We start from the raw sequence: 21,821 nt of genomic DNA, 5'->3' as shown, positions 1-21,821 counted from the left end.
GGAGCCCTTCAGTGGTCTGGTAGCCATCTGGAAATGGGTATGAACAGCCCACGGAGGTCACACTGCCTTGGCACAATGCAGACAGATATTAAAGGAAGGCAGAGTTGGTACAGCACTGAAATCCTGTGGCTTTTTGGTCTATACAACACTTTGATGGAAAAGCCAGGATCTGACACAAACCATGAGGTGCCACCACAGCCAAGTGCCCTATGAGCTCTCTCTCCTGGCAGCCAAAAGCAGAATATAGCCCTGATGAAACTCATTCCTGAAAGCCTCAAGCCCTGCAGGAATGGGTGCTCAGGAAATGCAAGCCAGGATGGCCCAGTGGAAATGGGGAAAGAACACATTTCTAAATCCCAGGGAGGATCATCTGCATCATTACCTGTTGTCTTTCCTCTGTAAAAGATTTTCATATCCATGATCCCATTCAGTCGGCCGACCAAGATCTCCATCCTGGAGCCGCTGGTTTTGGATGCTCTGAAAATACTCAGCTGTGACCAGTCATTCCAGTAGATTTCATTCTGAAACACAGGCTTGGCTCTCAGTGTGAGCAGAGGCACCTCCAGGGCCGTGCTCATCAGTGCTACCTGCACTCATCACCCTAAACACTGGAAAAGAGAGAGTGAAAAGTGTCCCCAACCCACAGGGGAGATGAAGAGGAAGGCCTGAGGTGGGATTTGAGCAGGAATGAGAGTGACAGAGTGATCTGCTGAGTGGCAAACATTGCAGGGCAGCTGCTTGGGAATGTTGGTCCTGGATTGGGCTGCACTTGCCTGCTGGTTTCAGGGATTTGTGGGAATGTTTCAGGGAATCAGACAGAGAGACAAAAGTGTCATGCCTGCTCCATACCACATCCCTATCCTCCAAATTCAGGGATCTGTGGGAACGTTTCAGGGAAGCAGACAGAGAGACAAAGTGTGCTCCAAATCACATCCTTATCCTCCAAATTCAGTGTGCCCCGTGCTCCTCCACCACCAACCTCAGATCCTGCATGCTACGGAAAAAATGACAACGAGGAGAACAAACCTTAAATACCGCAATGGCATAGGGGTGAGGGAGGCTGTCCAGGATCACAGATCTCTGCATGCCATTGAAATCCACCCTCTCGATCCTGTCCATGTAGGCCTCAGTCCAGTAGATCCAGTGGTCATCCACAGAAATGCCGTTGGGCCAGCGCACGCCCTCCGAGACGATGCACCCGGCCAGAGACCCGTCCATGTCACTCCTGTAGATGCCAGCCCTGGAGTCCCCCCAGTCTGTCCAGAACATCAACCTGGCAGCAGGCACAGAGGTTACTCTAAATCCACACAGAGCAGCTTGTCACAGACATGTTTTATGAAAAATCCTTTCCTTAGGATTTTTCCTCCTGAGAAGCTGAGAGGCCTCAGGAACAAAATGGAAACAATGGTTATCTGCTGCTGTGGAATGCAACAGGTGCATCTGTGATTGGTCTCATGTGGTTGTTTCTAATTAATGGCCAATCACAGTCCAGCTGGCTCGGACAGAGAGTCCGGGCCACAAACCTTTGTTATCATTCTTTCCTTTTCTATTCTTAGCTAGCCTTCTGATGAAATCCTTTCTTCTATTCTTTTAGTATAGTTTTAATGTAATATATATCATAAAATAATAAATCAAGCCTTCTGAAACATGGAGTCAGATCCTCGTCTCTTCCCTCAACCTGAGACCCCTGTGAACACGGTCACAGCAGCTCATCAAAAGGATCGGGGTTAGGAGAGGCAGAGGGTGGAATGCTCCACATTCTGCGCCTCTTGCCCGACATGCCTTTGAACAGGGAGCTCTGCAATTCTAATGAGCACCAGCAGCAGATTTATGAGCAGCACGGAGGCTTTTGAGCTGCAAGCTCTGTAGTGGGAGTGCAGCTGCAGGTTACCTTGCCATGAACTGCTTTGGTTTGTCAGAGCTTACATTCGCAGCCGAGGCCAAACCCCAAAAAGATGTAACTCGGATTGGGCTCTTGGATTCGAGCGCAGCTCAGTTTCTCACGCATCACTGCAGCTTCCCCCACTGACCAGACCAGTTTTACAGGCAGGAAAAGTTATGTACCGATGGATATGTATGGGCAGGAAGGAATTAACAGTTGGTGATCTGTGCTCTGAGGGAGTTGGTGCCTTAGTTGGGGATGCAGTGGTGACAGTGGGCTCCACAGGGCAGGACTGTGCTGTGCCTGTCCCCAGTTTCCCCTTGCCAGGCTGTCCTCCCTGAGGAGGACGTGGTGAAGGAGCAGCAGTTTTCCTTGGGAATAGCAGGGAAACACTTGTGTTGTTTCCTTTCTTACCCATCTCGGGGAACCAGAGCCAGGGCTCTGGGTCGCTCCAGTATCGAGGAGTTGAGGACAGTCAGTCTCAGGTCTCCATCTGGATTGGCAACCTAGACCCAAAACCAAAGCCAGGACAGGTGCGTTTGCTACTGGCACTGCTTGAAGTGACACAAAATCTGTGGCAGGTAATTAATTGCTCCTTAATAAAATATGCACTGCCACGGGTGGGCAGAGCTGTACCTCGATTTTGGGAATCCCAGCGTTGACCCAGTAGAGCAGCTGGCTGAGAGGTTCAAAAGCCAAAGCTTCCACTGTTTCCAACCCAGTGCTTATGATTATTTCCTGCCCAGAGCTGCCGTTGAGACAGAGACGCTGGGGAAAAAAATAAAAATAATCAGAATAAAAGACGAGGAACTGCCTGAAGCCTGAAAGGTCACGGGACAGCCAGCTTCGGAGGGGAGGAGCACCAGGACAAACATCTGCATTTCAGGGTGTGGATGCAACACCCGGGTGGCAAGGGGGTGATGCCTCCCTGCTCGCAGCTCACCTGGATGATGTCCAGAGTGACATCAGCCCAGTAGAGGCAGTTGTGCTCGTAGTCAAAATCCAGAGCCACAGCCCCCCTGAGCCCGGCCAGGGGCAGCTCCTCGCTGACGCCCGAGGCCAGGTCGTAGCGGTGGATGGAGTATCGGGTGGCGTAGAGGATGAACTCGTTCTCCTCTGCAACAACAATGCCTTGTTTAGTGGCCGGTTTTGGCTACTTGAGGGGCAAAAGAAAGAAAATAGCAGGTGTTTTTCAGCCCTGGTTTAGCACTTCGGGGAGGCAAAGGGCTTTTGTCTCAGTGGGATTAGGTTAATGGGAATGTGGTAATAGCCTCACATGGGGCTGGGTACACACTGTGGGCATTGTCTGGTCCAGGAGGAGGAGGAGGAGGAGGAGGAGGAGGAGGAGGCACAGAACCTGCCCTGACCCCTTTCGTTCTGCCAGTAAGAAACAAAATACTGATCTCTGTCGCAGACATCTTTTATGAAAAATCCTTTCCTTAGGATTTTTCCTCCTGAGAAGCTGAAAGGCCTCAGGAACAAAATGTAACTAACGGTTATCTGCTGCTGTGGAATGCAACAGGTGCATCTGTGATTGGTCTCATGTGGTTGTTTCTAATTAATGGCCAATCACAGTCTGCTCGCTTGGACTCAGTCCGAGACACAAGCTTTTGTTATTGATTCTTTTTTATTCTATTCGTAGCTTGCCTTCTGATGAAACCCTTTCTTCTATTCTTTTAGTATAGTTTTAATACAATATATATCTTAAAATAATAAATCAAGCCTTCTGAAACATGGAGTCAGATCCTCGTCTCTTCCCTCATCCTTGGACCCCTGTGAACACGGTCACAGACCTCCTCTTCCTTAAAAATCCCCAACATTAAAAAGAGTGGGAGTGATGCAACTCTGCAAGTCCTCAGGGACACTGGCCCCAGGAAATATCCCAGAGTGGGTTTTGTTTCCCAATGGAGCCGAATCCAGGTAATGGGATCCTGGTCCAGGACAAAGTCTCCTGGCCATTATCCCACCACCAGTCAAGTCCAATAATGCTATTAATGAGTAGAGCTAATGTCAGTAAGTAACTCTGGCTGTGCATCCCTAATGAGATTATCGGGAGATATGAAACAGATCCTGTACATGAAAGTGTTACCATGGAGCGAGCCAGCACGGATCCCCAGCCCATCTCTGGGAACACAGCACTTCAAAGGCCAGCCCGTGGGGACAGCAGGTTTACTTTGCAATCAGCAGGGCCCTTCTCAGCATGCCCAACACAGCTCTCCAAATAGCTCAAGAGGGCTCAGAGGGGTGAATAACGTGTCAGGAGTAAAGCTGAGTGCAGAGCTGGCAGGAGTCCCAGGGCAGGGGATGCTTCCCCGTGCTGTTCCACACCTGGAATATCTTTTGCACGCTGAAAAATTTTAGGGCAGTGCAGGGGAACCTGCTGCTGGTGGGTCTGGCTGCTCTGCTCAGCTCCCCAGCCCTTCCAGGAGCCCCTGCCCTGCCTGAGGCTCTGGAGCTGCAGCAAGCAGCAATGCTGATCACGCAGCTCGTGACGCCAGATTAAATTAAAGCTCTAATGAGCAGAATGCAAATAACTCTGGCAGCACAGGGGCACGGGACTGCTACAGTGCCTTGTATGTTCCAGAGGAGAAAGTAAGGCTGGGGAGGGTGAATTCTGGCAGGCACAGGTGTGAGGGATGAAGGTCTGCCCTGGTCTGGCCCCAAAGGGCCATGGTTCAGCTGCCCATGGTGGCTGTCTCAGAGTGGGACCTTCCTGTAGCTATGATATTTTATGAAAAATCCTTTCCTTAGGATTTTTCCTCTTGAGAAGCTGAGAAGCCTCAAGAACAAAATGTAAACAATGGTTATCTGCTGCTGTGGAATGCAACAGGTGCATCTGTGATTGGTCTCATGTGGTTGTTTCTAATTAATGGCCAATCACAGCCCAGCTGGCTCGGACTCTCTGTCCAAGCCACAAGCCTTTGTTATTCTTTCTTTCTTTTTCTGTTCTTAGCCAGCCTTCTGATGAAACCCTTTCTTCTATTATTTTAGTATAGTTTTAATGTAATATATATAATAAAATAATAAATCAAGCCTTCTGAAACATGGAGTCAGATCCTCGTCTCTTCCCTCATCCTCGGACCCCTGTGAACACAGTCACACCTTCCCAAGGGGACCTTCTCAAGGATGGGGGTGTCTTTGATCTAATTCCTGTCTTTCTGGTTGGGTTCAAGCCAGCTACAGCAAGGACATGACCACGGTGGAGGGGATCCTGCTTGCAGTCTGCCCCTGAGGGCTTCAGAGGGCTCTGCACTGTGGGCAGCCACTGCTCCTGACCCTCAGAAGCTCCGGCCACAGGACAGGAGAGGGCGATTTGTAACCCACCCAGGCTCCTGTGTCACAGGTTTTGTCTGAGAGCCCTCTGGGACTCAGTGCCTGGTCCCTGAGGCACCAGCCAAAGGTTTTATGAATGGAGCCCTTGTGCCCAGAGCAGCTCCTGGTGCACACACTCACCCGCCAACGGGCACGGCACCAGCTCCCCCTCCAGCCGCAACTCGACGTCTCCACCCGTGCAAGTGTCCCCAGAGATCTTCCTGTAGCTGCAACACACAGAGCCAGGCAGTTTATTCCATGGAAAAAAAACTGTGAACAAACCACCCTGTGCAGCCAGAACAAGCTGTGGTGTTTAATTGCCATGTATGTCCTAACACGCCGTTTGTTTGCTGCCGCTCTCGTGGGTTTTGTGGTTGTTTGGGGTTTTTTTAATCACCAGTAAGATAAATTGGAATATCAGGTTGCCTTCCCAAGCACAGCACATACCCTCGAGTCTTCCTGTAGGTTGAGCCAACAGGGCAAGGGACTGGTGGGTCATAGGGTTTCCCAGTAAACTCAGGGTCAGGGACACAAACTTCTAAGGACAGGTCATCGCTCAGCTTGAAGCCAAAATCACTGCAAGAAGAAGAAAGACATAGGGAGGGACAGGGAAAAGCAAAAAATGCAGCCATGCTATACCACGATCTATTTTTGCATAGAATTTTTAAGAACCCAAAGTGACCCTTCGTTTATTATCAGTATTTAGCTGCACAGAACATCTCCCAGCCAGACAGGGTGTTTCAAGAACACTTTGCAAATCAGCTTTGCCAGTGGCTGGGCAGGCTGGGGAAGGTGAGGCAGCGAGGCAGAGCTGAGGCAGCGCGCTCTGCAAAGCTGGCTGCCAGCCCCAGTGCTGCTGCTCAGCTGGCTCGGGTCACTGCTCTGTCTCTTGGCTGGTCCTGCTGGCAAAATGGGAGTTACAGTGTGGCTGTGCTTTGGAAAACGCTGTGGGGGAGAGAGGTTTTGTCCGTGGGATGCTGTAGGGAGCCCAGGGCTGAATTCTCAGGCAGGATCCCACCGGCCCTGCTCTCAGTGTGCTCGTGGTGAGCCAGACTTGGTCTCAGCATCAGACAGGAGCAGCCTGGTGTGAGCTCCACTGAAAGCCCAGGCCCTCAAAAGCAGTTTCCTTTCTAACCCCAAACCTTTGCATCAGTTTGCCAGAGCGTGTTTCCTGATCCTGAAAGCGGTGTCAGGATTGTGGGAATTGCAGTCAAAGGGCAATAGCAGCGCCAGCTGCACCCCTGTGGCTGCAGAATCACAAAGATTTTTAGTGGATCTCTGTCTGTGATGGGAAATTACCCATTCTCCTTTGGAAGGTGATGGATTAACAATACTTCCCTTTTCCGTGGAACCTTTCAGAGGCTCCCAAAAGGCTCTAAAGACATTAATTAAGTCTCATGCCCTGTTATTAATGAAAGGATGTTTTCAGTCTGTTTAGTTTCCTCTCTGCTATAAAATGAAGCAGGGACATTCCGAGCTACATAAATTGGATGTTTGCTCACTCGGAGCGATTGGTCACAGATACTTATCTTGGATTTACAATCCAGACTAGAAGAAATTAATTGGTATTTTACCATTCAAAGTCCTCCCTCGTACAAGAGCAGTTGGAGACCATGACAGGCCTGTCAAAGTCTTCCCCATTGAAGCAGGTTGCATGAGGAGTCCTCCTTTTGAAAACGGTTTTATGCCCCAGCAAACATTCATTGCCTCGCTCGTCCGAGGGTGACCACAGCTTGTAGTCATTCTCTGTGCAAGGGACCCCTGAGAGGAGAAACAAGGCTGGGGTGAAGAAAGGTGCAGCATTTGCAGCACACCACGTTTAAAGACAGAGAGATGCTGATGCCCCTGGGTACCCAGGAGTGCCAGGCGTGCTGGCATCCAGCCCCACACCACAGGAATGCCTCTTGTCCCAGGCAACCACAGAATGAGAGGAAGTTTATGTTGGACATCAGGGAAAAATTCTTCATTGAAAGAGGGATTAGGCACTGGAATCACCTGCCCAGGGAGGGGATGGAGTCACCATCCCTGGAGGTGTTTAAAGCAAGACTGGACATGGCACTTGTGCTGTGGTTAAGGTGATGAGGAGGTGTTGGATCTTTTCCAACCAAAAGTCTTTTCCCACCTAATTCATTCTGTGGTTCTGTGATTCCCTCCCCTCTCCACCCTCCCCTGGCGCAAAACTTCCCCTAAAGAGGAAGGGAAGGGAAGGGAAGGGAAGGGAAGGGAAGGGAAGGGAAGGGAAGGGAAGGGAAGGGAAGGGAAGGGAAGGGAAGGGAAGGGAAGGGAAGGGAAGGGAAGGGAAGGGAAGGGAAGGGAAGGGAAGGGAAGGGAAGGGAAGGGAAGGGAAGGGAAGAGAGAGCTCCAGCTGGGAGCGTGCGGCAGCACGCAGTGACAGGAGGGAGCAGGCAGCTCCGTGGCAGTGACAGGGAATCTGAATGAACTCGTTCTGGTTACCAAACAGATCTGTTCCCAACAAAATGTCAAGGGAATTGGTGATAAATTTTAGTCAAGCAAATTCCTCTGCTGGGTTTAACTGCGCTTTGATTAAAATGCTGCCTCGCAATCAAAGCTGAAATGGGTTATAAAACATTCATAGGCACAAGCCTTCAGAAGGAGGTTTTTTTTTTTCTCTTTTCCTTTTCAACAAATTCCTCAGTGAGGAGGGAAGGAATACAGGGAGAGCACAGGGCACACGGGTGCCTTCAGCAGCTGTGTCCACATGGACATGAGACACTCGGGACAGGGCGTGAAGAGATGCCCTCTCTCCAACCTGCAGAGCCACCCCAGAGATGGCTCTGCCACCCATCCCCTTACCCAGCACATCAGTGGTGTTGATCTGCAGGATCAGCCAGCTGTGGCCATTCTCTTTGTAGGAGCCAAAGATGGTGAAAATGGTGCTCTTCTCTCCAGGCTCGGTCAGGAGCCCGTACACAAACACCGGCTTCTCCGAGAACGTGAACACTTTCCAGGTTTCCCCTTCGTTTGTGCTGTACCTGCACAAAAAAGGAGATTGGGAGAGGTGACAGGGGCATGTCCTGCTGTCCTGCTGCAGGGCACTCTCTGCCATGCCAGCCCCTGTGCCCTGACACTCACTTGAGCTGGTCGGTCTCGGTGCCTTGGGCGATGGCCACCAGAATTCCACCGTGGTCACCCCAGGTGTAGTAGTGGGGTCCAGACAGTGCCTGGAAGAGAGACAGTGCTGAGGGGTCATCAGAGCTCTGCTGAGTGAAGGGAAATGGCGTGGTCAGAAACTCTGCCTGAGCCAAGCTAATGCTTCAGCCTCGGCCAAATCAAGTATCTGGAGGCACCAGAGATTCAAGTGTTTATGGGACACCATCTGCAGATGAGAATAGCCAGCCCATTTCCCCTAAGAGACGTGTGTAAAGCTGCCCTGAGCCCTGGACTCTGCTCCTCCTGTGCTCTGTGCAGGGAAAGAATCAGTGGAAGAAGCACCATGACACAAAACCAGAGTCCATCACTCCTCCTCTCATTTGTCACCTCTGTGAGGCTTTCCTGACACCCAGCAGTGACTTGTGGCCATCCCAGGACTGCAGAGAAGCTGGCCCTCAGGCTGTGGAAGGTCTTGTGAATGTTCAGAGAGAAGTGGGGCCATGGCATGCAGAAACAAGCCCTGGAGACAATTCATCCATGGCAAGAAGCTTGGATCTCACGCTCACCTACACCTCCAGCACACAAACAGCTTTGCTTTCCCATCCAGGGAGCCCAGAGCACCTTGGGATGCAAACAGGGAGTGTGTCCCTGCCAGACCCTGCTCACAGGATGTGCTGTCACACCTGGGGACATTCAGGGCACTGAACGCATTGTTCCTTTCTTCTCTGGGCTGTGAAATCACCCCAGTGATCTGCGGAGCCTCCCAGCCTGCTGCTGGCCAAAGCTGAGCAGGAGGAGCTGTGGTGCTGCTTCTCAGCTCCACTGCTGGGTCATTCTGCACCTCTGCTCATGATACAAAGACCAGGAGCTTTGGGTTCCTCAGAATGCTTGAACTGCACTCCAAGGCAAACTCATGGAGCTTGGCACCTGGAAGTCTCTGGTTTTGGACAACCTGTCAGCTCCTGCTTGGTGGCAGGGTCCCCACAGCTGCTCTGCATCTGGATTTTGGAGCAAGGAGCAGCCTCTGAACCACCTCTGGCATCAGCCAGACCTGTGGTGTGTCCCCAGCCCCCGTGCAGCTGCCCAGACCTCGCCCCGACCGCGCAGCACTCGCAGGGGGAGAGGAGGCTGCTCAGCTCCCAGGATTCAATGGCTTGCAGATGTTGGAATACCACATTACACTGGCTGCAGAGTGCACAGGCATGCCACAAACACTGCCACAGACCAGAACATCCACGCAGTGAACAGCAGCACGCTCCCCATAAACCAAGGGCAGCTCCCGTTTCTCTGGAAGAAGCCAGAGCCTCTCCAAAGTCTCTCACACACAAAATCCTGGCTGTCAGTCCCATCTCAAAGACACCAAATGCTCCATGCTGAGGAAAAGTCCTGCCAGATGTAAAGGAAAAACAGAGGAGGGAGCTCTCCTGTGTCTGAATCCCCCATCCACACCAGAGGTTCATCTCCAACCAACCCACACCTGGTCCTTCATCTAAAAACCTTTTTCCCTCATTTTAAGGCATTGAGCACCTTCCAGCTCTTGGATGCATATGAAATCACCTTTAGTTTAACTCATTTATATTGCTGCCAAAATTCTTCCTGTTCCCCCACCACACTGGCTGATCTGGCAGGTGTAAGAGCAGCCTTACCTCTCTCCACCTTGCTCCAGCACTGCTCGAGACATAAACATTGGTTTTCCTTGCCATGTTCTTGCCAACGGAGCCTGGGAGAATGGGAGAAATCATCCTTCTTGAGGAATGCAAAGTGATTGCTTAAAAGGCAGCCAGACACCTCCAAACTATTTTTATCTGTGATTGAGGAGATGATTTTTCACACTATAAATTAATCCCTTCAAAAGCAAATATTTCAAGGACTATTTCAAGTTTTGAAAGCAGATGGGGGAAAAACCCATGGCTACAAACATGATTAAACAAAATGTGTGCTTTCTTCAGTAACAGAGCGAGACAAACAGGAATTTCTGAATCTTAAAGAAGCCCTTCACGAGGATCAGGAAAGAAGATCAGAACAGAGCAGGTTTCTCACATCTCTGTGCTGCAGTGAAATGTTCCTTCTGTAATTACTGTATGGGGACTGCAGCAGAGAAAGGACCAAAATGCACCATTTAATTGCATTTTATAACCTGCTTGTACAAACTAAATACTGCCTGGCAACAACACCCCACAAAGCCAAGGGAAAAGCAGTACCAGTGGCAATGATCAGTCCTGGCGCCGACTCCTTGGAGAGAATGGGCATCCTGCGCAGCTGGAAATTCAGCAGCTGGCTCAGGCGCTGGGCCAGGTGGAGAGAGCAGCCCTGGGACAACTGGGAAAGCAGAACAGTGGATTAACATCCATCCCTCATGCTGTGTATTCCAGTCCTCTCTGCTTGGAAAGGCCAGGAGGGACTCCCTTGTGGTGGCATTGCTGTTTCAACCTCTTTTCGTAGAGTGAAAACATCTCCAAGATCACCAAGCCCACCATTAATAAACCCCCAAATGCCACTTTTGGGGGTCTTCTCCCTGTCCCACCCCCCCGTGGTACCTGGCAGTCGATGTGCTCCCCATATTGGGTCTGTGTGGGGGGCTGGAGCAGCTCCCAGGTGCCGCCCTTGTCGAAGGTGATGACGGAGCGCATGTTCTCCTCGCTGAAGGAGCCGTTGATCAGCGTGGCGATGTAGACGCCCCGCACGCCTTCCACGCGGTGGAAATCCGCGAAGGGCTCGTTGGCAAAGTACCTGTGGGGTGGGGGAAATGGGAAATGAACCCCTTCCCATAAGGCTGGGGATGTGACGGATCGGCAGGCAAAGGTAAGGCGTTGATGCAGCACAGCCAAAAATCACAGATTTCGGTCGATGTTCTCATTTGCCTTGTGGTAATCAAAGATCCTCTAAACAGAGAGAGACAGCTCTCTCCCAGGATTTTCCTGGGAAGCTGTGAGAAAGCTCAGAGAAACAAATGATAAGCAATTCTTATCTCCACTTGCTGCACCTGTTGTTGTGCACATGTGGAATGTGTTACGGAGATTTTTTTACCAAAGGGTGAATTCTTAATTGGACACTGAAGGGTGTTTGGATATATTGACCAGTTAAGTCAAAGTTGTATTGGATTGTGAGATGAGCTTCTTAATAAGTACAGTATAGTATAATATAGTATAATAGAATATTATATTATATTCTATAGTATAATACAGTATAGTATAGTATAAAATAGTATAACAGAATATAGTATAATATAGCGTAATAGTAATATAGTATAGAATAATATAGTATAACAGAAAAAAATTATAGTATAATTATAGTATAATATAGTATAATAGATTGCAGCCTTCTGCAATCATGGAGTCAATGCTAATTATTCCCCGTTCAGGGGACCATTGATAAGTCCTGTCTTACCTGACCAAGGTGTCGCTGCCAGCTCCCCCTGGGCTGTAGTAGAGCACATTTTCTAGTGACAGGGAGAACTTCAGGCCCTCAGCCTCCGAGATGTAGAGGTTGGTGCGGTTGTTGTCGTGGCTGACACACACAAACACCTGGTCCTCCGAGGCATCAGCAATGTAATATTCCTTTGGGACACAGAGAACAGGCTCTGTGTGTGTGTGTGCACACAGGCTGGTTTGGATTTCCTCTTGTCTTGCTTCCACCTTTTTGTATTTTTCCCACTCAGCAGCTGGAAAATCTTCCCTTTGTTTTTTCTGTTGTGTTCCCCCTACAGTGATTCCCTGCAAAGCCCCCTGGAGCAGCACTGGTCCCAAGCCCCATGTTGTGCTGGATCTCTGGACCCCCCTGAGGCTGGGAGGGCACCCCACTGCTCTGCCAAGCACCAAAACCTGCTTCTCATGCCCTCCTTCATCCCCACCAGCCTGGAGACACCACAGCATATCTGTTCATGCACCAGGGACTCTTTGCAAGCCCTGGTGGTGTCCTGGGCTTCCTCAACCTGCAAGAATTGGATGCTCTAGGTTGTGCCCCATGCCATGGGAAGAGGTAAAGTCCCCAAAAGCAGAGTCAGAGTGGGATCAGCCCCTCTCTGGTATCTGGGCTTTGCTGCCAGCCCCCATCCCAGGTGACTGTCCAGGTGCCATCGTGTAAACCACGAGATCATCCCAACAGGAGCCTTTGCTCTGCCACCCCCCCCAGCAGGGTCATACGAGGTCCTTTCCCTCTCCTGCAGCATCTGGAGCTGCTGCTGGCACCGCAGGGTGTCCTTGGCAAGGCAGGGAGCTGGGAAGCTGCTCGGGAAGCACCACTTACCTTAATTGGATGCTTGGTAACGAACTGTGCCACCCGCATGGGCTTGCGGTTGAAGGAGACCCAGAGCTGGACTGAGGGGGGCTGTGAGCTGCCGAGCAAACGCTGTGCAGAGCACAGGGACACGTTAGGAGGGGCTCTCACCCCAAAAAACCACACTCATCTCCACTGGGATCACCCAGTGCCTGGGACTTCCCCCTCCCTGCATGTGAACAAAGCGTGGCAGCTGCGCCAGGCTGGGAGCAGTGATCCCCACTCAGGTTTTAAATTGCCACAGCAAGGGCTCAGCAAGGAGACAAACTGTCCTTCCTGGTCAGGTGGGGGCAAGGAGGCTGGGTTTAATTCCTCCTTTCTCCTCAGAGCACACTGACCTTTCCTTCCTATTTTTACCGATTTGCGCAAAACGAAAGGTGCCGGCGCAAAGCTGGGAAAGTAAAAAAGCTGGGGGCAACCTCTTTCATACAGAATGCCAATGGTGAGGACCTAAACCCAGATCTAGGCTCCAAAAATAAGCGGCCTGGTTTTTGGTTTGTTTTTTTTTTTTTTCCTTTTTCCCCCCCTTCCCCCCATTCTCCTTATCACTAAGCAACCGTGCCTCCCACGGAAAGGAGCAGAAGTCAGAGCCCTGGGCGCCGCTGCCACCCAGCCTGTCCTTCCCCAGCACCGCCCCTGCTGCAGCCAGGCTTGGAGGCAAGTGCCTCATTCTAGACCTGGGGATGTGACTCCCAAATGAGGGGTTTGCAGCCAGCCTCCCTCTGTCTCGGTGTTTCCCAGCAGTGCTTGCTGTGGGGTGGAATACGGGTGATTTTATTGATGTTTAGTCATTACAGCTGCAGGACGAAGCAGGGAGTGCTGCCCGCTGGCCCCTGAGTGCTCCAAAAGCAGGAAAAGCTCCAAAGCACCCCAAAATGGTGCCCAAACCTTCCTCAAGGTTTCAGGATGCTGCCCCTGAGCTCAGTGGCTTCCCTGCAGAGACACAAACCACCCCCAGTGTTTCACCCTACACCAGCACCGAGCCCTCGATAAAATCTCCTGCAAACCACAGAGCAGGCACAGCGCCAAGGGGATGGGCCCTGGGAGTTACAGGCTGTACTACCTGCAAGGCAGACTTCTGAGAAACTGAAATTGCTCTGCAAATGTTCCCTGCCTCTGTCAGACACCGCTGTGCCCGCTCAGGGGGCCGGAGGTGACACAGCTGTCACTTACTGCCTAGGAAACCCTCCCTGGTTCTGCCAGCAGCCACCCCTAAATAAAGAATTCCTTCTTAAAGCTGCCTTCTTACTCGATGGCAGCTGCAGGGGAGAAATGCATCTTTTGAAAAGAAAGCTGCTCCTTGGATTATAGAAGGATCAGGACTTTGTCCCTCTGCTGCTGTTTCTGATCTAGAAAGGCCTGGCCCTCAGAGGAAGCACAGACACGTTCTTGCTGTCTTTCAGGTTTGTTCGAATTTGGCCGAGAACTAAAAAGCACAGAGAGGCTCTGGCTGGCTGCAGAGGGACCAAAAGATCACTTTTGCTCACCCACATGCTCTTTTCTTAGGCAAGCAGACTGAAAATGCAGCTTTCTTTCCAGGCTGGAGCACATTAGGCTGCTTGGAGCTGGTCCACGTTTGATGGTAATCTCCTCTGACAAGCGGCCTCCTTTAACCACCGAGCTGCCGAGCCACATCCCCCTTCCCCTGCCACCCCCACCCCGCTGTTCACAGCCATCCTCTGGTTTTTCCCTGCTCCCAGCCCTCTGCAGGCTGACCTATTTCTGCCCAGCCTGCCCGAGGCAGGGTTATGGAAACACCACGGGGAGAGAGCAGCACGGGCAGCCACTGCTGTGAGCCCACAGGCTGGGTGACACCTCTGTGACAAGCCAGCGAGCTCTGAAGGCTGTGAGGTGCAGCAGAGATGCTCCTGCCCGCTGTGGCTCTGCACCACATCCACCCTCGGCGACGAATTCCTCGCACGTCACTCACCACAGACTTGGTTGCAAACATGTATTTGTCCCTGAGCTGGAAATCCTGCACATCCTCCAGGATGATCTCCTTGTTGTCCTGGCTCTGGAAGAAGTCTGTGCTGCGGATGACGGTCGAGGCGCCCGAGGGCTCGTGCCGCTCGATGTACACCGTGCTGGGCTTGTCGTAGGGCTCAACCCCCCTGGGAGCACAGGGGACACGGTGGGATGGGAGAAGAAGGCAGCAGGAGCAAGGAGATGGGGTAGGAGGAAAGGGAAGCACCCTTGTGTCACAGACATCTTTTATGAAAAATCTTTTCTTTAGGATTTTTTCTCCTGAGAAGCTGAAAGGCCTCAGGAACAAAATGTAAACAATGGTTATCTGCTGCTGTGGAATGCAACAGGTGCATCTGTGATTGGTCTCATGTGGTTGTTTCTAATTAATGGCCAATCACAGTCCAGCTGGCTCGGACTTTCTGTCTGAGACACAAGCCTTTGTTATCATTCCTTCCTATTCTATTCTTAGCTAGCCTTCTGATGAAATCCTTTCTTCTATTCTTTTAGTATAGTTTTAATATAATATATATAATAAAATAATAAATCAAGCCTTCTGAAACATGGAGTCAAATTCTCGTCTCTTCCCTCAACCTCAGACCCTTGCGAACACCGTCACACCCCTGGGTGCCAGGCTGTCACTTGTCACCCTGCCCTGGCACATCCCCACAGTGCAGGGTGAGGGGAGCAGGGCTGGAGCACACCCTGGTACCCAGATTTCCGATCTTCACAGGGCAGCAAACAGTGCAAGAGAAGTGTCTTCTTCCCTTGAAAGACAGGAGCTGGGTGCAGTACATACCAAGAAAAGGACTTCACGTGCTCCTGAATCATTATCCAGGTCTGGCCAAAGTCATCTGATTTCCAGAGCTGCAACAACAAAGGTGAGAGATGCCAGTAGGACTGGGACACAAACAGACCCAATCCTTGAAGAGACCCCATGTGTCCATCCATGGCTGCTCCCAAGACTTTTCATGTGGCAGCTCCTGGAGCAACAGCCACTTTTCTGTTAATAACAGATAACCCAAACAGCAAAAAAACCCATCCTTTAGTCTTCTACCAGAAGGATTTCCCACTGTTTACCTCCAGGTTTTACTCACTGTGTCTATCTGAAGGTGCTGTAATTATTTTCAATCTTTACCCAACAGCTCCAGAGGGAAAAAAAAAAAAGGTGTTTGTATTCAAGCAGCAATTTGTTATTCAGGACCCAAAGGGAAACCACAGGCCCACATGAAACACTGCAGAGGTCACCCTGCCTCAGCTGCCAGGGCTCTGTGGTGAGTTATGACCACGGTGGTTGGGGTGAGGGATGTGGCTGGGAGCAGCGTGGATGGAGGAGAAAGGAAGGGAAATAAGACAGGCAGCCTGCAGGTATTGTGTCCTCATTCTCCAGAGGTGGGAACAGGACAGGCTGTAGGGAAGGGAGTGACCTGGCAGATTTGGACAGCTCTGCATGTGAGATCAGACTCCTGAATGGCCAGAGTGGCACAGACATCTTTTATGAAAAATCCTTTCCTTAGGATTTTTTTCTCCTGAGAAGTTGAGAGGCCTCAGGAACAAATGTAAACAATGGTTATCTGCTGCTGTGGAATGCAACAGGTGCATCTGTGATTGGTCTCATAGAGTTGTTTCTAATAAATGGCCAATCACAGTCCAGCTGGCTCGGACAGAGAATCCAAGCCACAAGCCTTTGTTATTCATTCTTTCTGTTTCTATTCTTAGCTAGCCTTCTGATGAAATCCTTTCTTCTATTCTTTTACTACAGTTTTAATGTAATATGTATCATAAAATAATAAATCAAGCCTTCTGAAACACTGAGTCAGATCCTCGTCTCTTCCCTCACCCTTGGACCCCTGTGAACACGGTCACAGACTGTGTCCTCATTTCCCAGAGGTGAGAACACGACAGACTGTAGGGAAGGGAGTGACCTGGCAGATTTGGACAGCTCTGCATGTTGGATCAGACACCCTGAATGGCCGAAGCATGAAGCCACATGGCCCGGCACAAGGCACGGCGGCTCTCAGCTGTGAGAGGCCACAGGAATATCCCAGCAGGGCAGGGTAGGATGCTGGGTGCCCACCTGAGCAAAGTGCTCACCTGTTTTTTAGGGTGAGACCTGTCGAAGCCCAGGAGGAGGTTGGGGTTCCTGCTGTGCAGGAGGAGGTCTGCTGCTCTGAAGGGGATGGAGAAGCCTTGGATGGTGTTGCAGAAGTCGGTGGTGATCCAGAGGTACGGGGCAAAGGCGTCCACAAAGATATACTGGGAGTGGAGGGACAGACAGGGCAGAAGGTCAGAGCAGAGCTCAGGCTGGCAGCAAGCAAGGTGCACATCCCAGGGGAGCCTTTGGGAGGGCAAACTTTGGAGGAGAAGAATTTTCCCCGCTCCCACCACACTCTGACCATCACCAAAGCAAAAGAAGCGCCTGGCACACGCCACCTCTGCCCCAGGGACAGCCCAAGCGGTGTCCAGACACCCTGAATGGCCAAAGCATGAAGACACCCCAACAATCTTTGTCCCTGTGACAGCAGGGACAAAGGACCAGCTGCCACGTCCCCCTCACCCTCTTGTTGTCAGCTGGGCTGTGGTAGAACTGGGCGATGGCCACCTCGCTGCTGTTCCCCCCATCGAAGCTGAACCTCTCCGAAATCTTCTTAAAACTCTTCCCGTAGTCATAGGACACATAAACCTGCGAAAGAGAAGCCCCACAATGAGAAGCACAAAGTTCTGAGCTCCCTTCTGACAGATTTGGTGAAAACTCAGTGAGCTACGAGGTGGGGAAATATTTGAGATTTTCCCAACCGTGCCTTGAACCCATGGGGCAGCACAGAGGATATTTAATATTTTTGTGCCTCCGAACCCAAACTTGTGGGCTTTTTTTGTGATATTTAATATTTTTGTGCCTCCGAACCCAAACTTGGGGGGCTTTTTTTGTGATATTTAATATTTTTGTGCCTCTGAACCCAAACTTGTGGGCTTTTTTTTGTGTCTGAGGACACCAGAGCGAATCAGGCTGTAGCTCAGCAGCCACCACCACCTTGGTGCACCTGGAGAGGACCAGGGTGTGTTACTCACATCGCTGTTTTTGGGGCCCAGCAAGGACAGGCTGTCCCTGGCCAAGGCCACAATCACGTTGCTCTTCTCTCCTGCCCAGTGAACGACCATCTGATTGTGGGAATCATTGAGGCTGACCTGCAATGCCAAGGAAAAGAACATCCTGAGCCACAGCCTCCCCCACAGGGACAGCAAACACCCTCTCATGCCACCCTCCCTTGGAAATACCAGACTTTGGGAAAACTCATTCACAGCAGCATCTCTCCTGAACACGTTGGCAGAATGTACCTGAAAGGGTAAATTTTCCCTTTATTCTTCCTCAGACAAACAGGATTCAGGGGATGATGAGAATGAAAACTCAAACCAAGCACTGGGAAGTGTTTTCAAATCCAGGTTGATGAGGCCACAGGGGAGGTTTAGCTGGATACCAGGGACAGGTTTTTCCCCCAGAGGGTGCTGGGGGCTCACTAGGGAATGGGCACAGCCCCAGGAGCTCCAGGAGTGTTTGGATATTGCTCCCAGGGATGCTCAGGGTGGGATTGTTGGGGTGTTTGTGCAGGGTGGGATTGTTGGGGTGTCTGTGCAGGGCACAGCCCAGGAGCTCCAGGAGTGTTTGGACAGCACTCCCAGCGATTCACAGGGTGGGATTGTTGGGGTGCCTGTGCCAGGCCAAGGGTGGGCCCCTTCCAGCCCAGGATACTCCATGTTTCCCTGCTGGTTTCCAGCACACACACAGAGCCATACACGATCCCGTTATTCCCGATATTCCCGTGTGAGCTGTATCTGCCAGCACAGCGCTGGTTTCTATGGGGAAGCTCTCACAGCAGCAGCACGGGGGGAGCTGACAGTGCAGGACAAACCCTCTGTGGCTGTCAGCAGCCAGCAGGGACAGCCAGGCGTGCCGGGAGAGCAGCTCAGGCCGGCCGTGGATGCAGCAGAGCAGTGCGTGCCTGAGCCCTCGCACGCCACAGCTCAGCCCAGGGCTCTAACCCCGGAGCTGGGGCCTTGGGAAGCTGTAAAAATACAGGATAAGCTCTTCTTAGGCTTGATACCCTGCAGCTCTCGCTGACCCCGGGATCAGCGAGCAGCACCGCCTGGAGAAGGGGCTGCTTTAACCTCCAGCAAGCCAAACACTTGGAAAAACAAGGACTTGATTCTGGAAGAACACGGGCGGGGAGGGAGAGGGGGGGAGAGCCAAGTAGAAGCCCTCAAATCCCTCTTATGCAATAGGCTCACAGGAGAGGAAAGAGGAACGACCCCAAGCCTGGCAGGGAGCATCCCCAGGGCTGGAGCATCCCCCGGGGGCTGGAGCATCCCCCTGGGCAGGAGTACCCCCAGGGCTGGAGCATCCCCTGGGGGCTCGAGCATCTCCTGGGGGCTGGAGCATCCCCTGGGGCTGGAACATCCCCCAGGGCAGGAGTACCCCCAGGGCTGGAGCATCCCCCTGGTTGGAGCATCCCTGGGGGCTGGAGCATCCCTGGGGCTGGAGCATCCCCCAGACCAGAGCATGTCCAAGGACACAACGTCCCCTGGGGACTGGAGTACCCCTCGATGCCCGAGCATCCCCCGGGGCCAGAGCATCTCCGGGGCTGGAGCATCCCCGGTGCCCGAGCATCCCCTGGGGCTCAAACATCCCCCAGGGCCGGAGCATCTCTGGGGCTGGAGCATCCCCAGGACCCGAGCATATCCCAGGGCTGGAGCATCCCCCGGCCCGGAGCATCCCCCGGGGGCTGGAGCATCCCCCGGGGTCCGATCATCCCCCGGTTCCCGAGCATCCCTGGGGCCAGAGCATCCCCCTGGGTCTGAGCATCCCCCAATGCCCGAGCATCCCTGGGGCCGGAGCATCCCCCTGGGTCTGAGCATCCCCCAATGCCCGAGCATCCCTGGGGCCGGAGCATCCCCCGAGGTCCGGGCAGGGACCCCCCCTCACTGGTCAAACCCCGCCGGAGCTCCGGCTCCGAACGCGGCTCAGATTTAGGTCAGGCAGCAGCAGCAGCAGCTACAAAGCCAGGCAGCCAGAGCCCTGCGTGCCCGCCGGAAAAGAAAACAAAATAAAAATGAAAAGGAAGAGACGCTGTTTGAGGATGTAGGGAAATGGGACGGAGGAGGAGGAGGAATTGCTGCTGCTCTCTGAGACAGCCTGGGGTGTGGAACTGAGCTCTGCCATCCCCTTCCCCTACTCTGGAAGCAGAATAACCCCGTTTAAATCTCCCACATCTCCGTGGGTTATTTTGGGTGCAGCTTTTTTGGTGGCCAGGCTGGAGCTGGGCACTGTTAGAACACAAACTTGGCCCTTCAGATCCTCTCAGCCAAGAGGGGTTTGTTACTACCTCAGTGTCAATTTTAATAGTACTTCTCTGGGGTTTTTTGGGGTTTTTTTTTCCACAAGAAATCTGACGCTTGGAGTTTCAAAAGCAGGAAAACCAGAGGAGACTCCTATCTGCACCTTGATTTAACCTCAGCAGTAAACCTCTATATTTTTAATTCAGATGAGCTTTGTTAGCCCTTGAGGAGCAGGCTGAGCTCAGGCAGAGGCCCTATAAAGGCAAACTGGAGGCAGGCAAGGTTTGGCTCCCTGGTAGGAGCGAGAAGTGCTCAGCAGGAAGGGTTGGAGCCGCTGGAGAAGCTCTTACTAGAGGGTGTAAAGCAGGAGAAAGCAACACAAGGACGCTGTAAGTCTCCCAGGAAGGGGTTGTACAGCATTGGTCGGGTTTATGAGCCTCACACTTTTGTTTTTTGCTGCCTTGATGCCCTTCAGAGCTCTGAGGGGACCCAAGGGGCCCAGCGGAGCAGCTGATGTCCCATTAACCAGGATGGGCTGTGGGGAATAACTTTGGGATGAGGCTGTGGCACTGTCCCCACCTCCCCTAGCAGGGCACAGCTGCCTGGGGAGCTGGTGTAACCCCTGAGCCTAATGGAAACAGCATTTAGCATAAATTCCACTTAATGGGGAAGTGTTTTGGTCTTTGCCAAGTGATTAAGCAGATATGAAATATGCATGAAATTCTAATTTGCCCTCCTAACACGCAAGGTGCCAAATGAAGTCCAGGAGGGGAAAAGTGGAGCCAGGACACAGCAGAGGCTGTAATGGAGTCAGTGTTTCCAGCTTTGCTATGTGTGTGTTTCTTTGTTAACAGCATCTTCCAACCAATGAATGCCCTGCAGGAATGGGATGGGAAGAGGACAGCCCCTGGAGGACCCATCTGAGAGCAGGTATGAGCTCCTGGGATGCAGCTGGGGCCCGGGAGCTCCAGGCTGGGCTGGCAGAGGGAATTTCTGGGAGCTGAGGTGGAAGTGTTTCCCTGCTGAGCCTGGAGAATGATGCATGTCAGGAACTGAGTGCAGTGCTGACTCCTTGAGTGCCCAGGGCTGGGAGAGGAGCCCTGTCCGTGTTCTTTGGCACCTAAACGTCCAGCTTCCCTTCCTGTCTCACCCTTCTTAATGCCTATGCCCAGATTGGAGTCTGGAGAAGGATTTTGGTTGTGGAGGTGGCTCACCCCTGGCATGTGACAAATGTGCAAAATGCCAGCTTTGGGAGTTAAGAGATGAGGGTTTGAATCCTTTCTTCCTGATATTGGATGGTGGGGTAACTCTAAGAAGGGGTTTAGTCTTCAATCTTTGGCTTACAAGACCAGTGTTTTTATAAACTATTAGAGTTAATTAGAGTTTGAGTAGTTTATTCTCTAGGGTGGCTGCAAGGAGGAAATAAAGTAGGATGATTGTGAAGTAGGTGAATGAGGCTAGCTGGCCAGTGATGATGAATGGGTGCAGGCTGGCCAGGGCATGGGTGACTGGCAGGGGCTGCTCTCCAGCCCTTCCCTCTAAATCCCAGCCTTGCAGCCCCTGCTCTGTGTGGGAAGCCTGACTTCCCCATGCAGAAACCCCACTGCTGGCTGTGGGGAGCTGCCAGCAGAAATATCCTGTGCTGGCTGACCTGTAACAGCAGTGACGAGTGACAGGGCAGGGTTAGGGGCTGCTCTTGGTGTCCAGCAGGCCTGAGAGCTCGCTGTGTGTGTGCCTGGGCTTGCTTTGGTGAGGATCAATGCTCCACTCCAGGGCTGGCACTGCAGCTCAGGGTGGGTGCTGGTGATGCACTGTGAGAGCTCAGGGCTGTCACAAACATCTTTTATGGAAAATCCTTTCCTTAGGATTTTTCCTCCTGAGAAGCTGAGAGGCCTCAGGAACAAAATGGAAGCAATGGTTATCTGCTGCTGTGGAATGCAACAGGTGC

At 52.0% G+C, this 21,821-nt stretch overlaps 1 protein-coding gene across 1 annotated transcript in view; it reads right to left on the bottom strand.

Moving 5' to 3' along the window:
• SORL1 (sortilin related receptor 1) overlaps positions 1-21,821 on the bottom strand; it is a 56,613-nt gene that overhangs the window by 28,898 nt on the left and 5,894 nt on the right. Inside the window, 20 exon segments of the mRNA XM_030964866.1 lie at positions 383-521; positions 1,027-1,273; positions 2,297-2,388; positions 2,519-2,650; positions 2,826-2,998; positions 5,336-5,421; positions 5,642-5,770; positions 6,769-6,955; positions 8,009-8,187; positions 8,288-8,376; positions 9,952-10,025; positions 10,507-10,624; positions 10,843-11,035; positions 11,693-11,862; positions 12,551-12,652; positions 14,511-14,691; positions 15,342-15,409; positions 16,637-16,798; positions 17,100-17,225; positions 17,612-17,728. Coding sequence (XP_030820726.1) covers positions 383-521; positions 1,027-1,273; positions 2,297-2,388; positions 2,519-2,650; positions 2,826-2,998; positions 5,336-5,421; positions 5,642-5,770; positions 6,769-6,955; positions 8,009-8,187; positions 8,288-8,376; positions 9,952-10,025; positions 10,507-10,624; positions 10,843-11,035; positions 11,693-11,862; positions 12,551-12,652; positions 14,511-14,691; positions 15,342-15,409; positions 16,637-16,798; positions 17,100-17,225; positions 17,612-17,701 — 2,737 coding nt within the window. The 5' untranslated portion in view covers positions 17,702-17,728.

The sequence above is a fragment of the Camarhynchus parvulus genome, chromosome 24, assembly GCF_901933205.1.
Source record: "Camarhynchus parvulus chromosome 24, STF_HiC, whole genome shotgun sequence".
NCBI lineage: Eukaryota > Metazoa > Chordata > Aves > Passeriformes > Thraupidae > Camarhynchus > Camarhynchus parvulus.
This window is presented reverse-complemented; position numbering and strand designations above follow the sequence as displayed.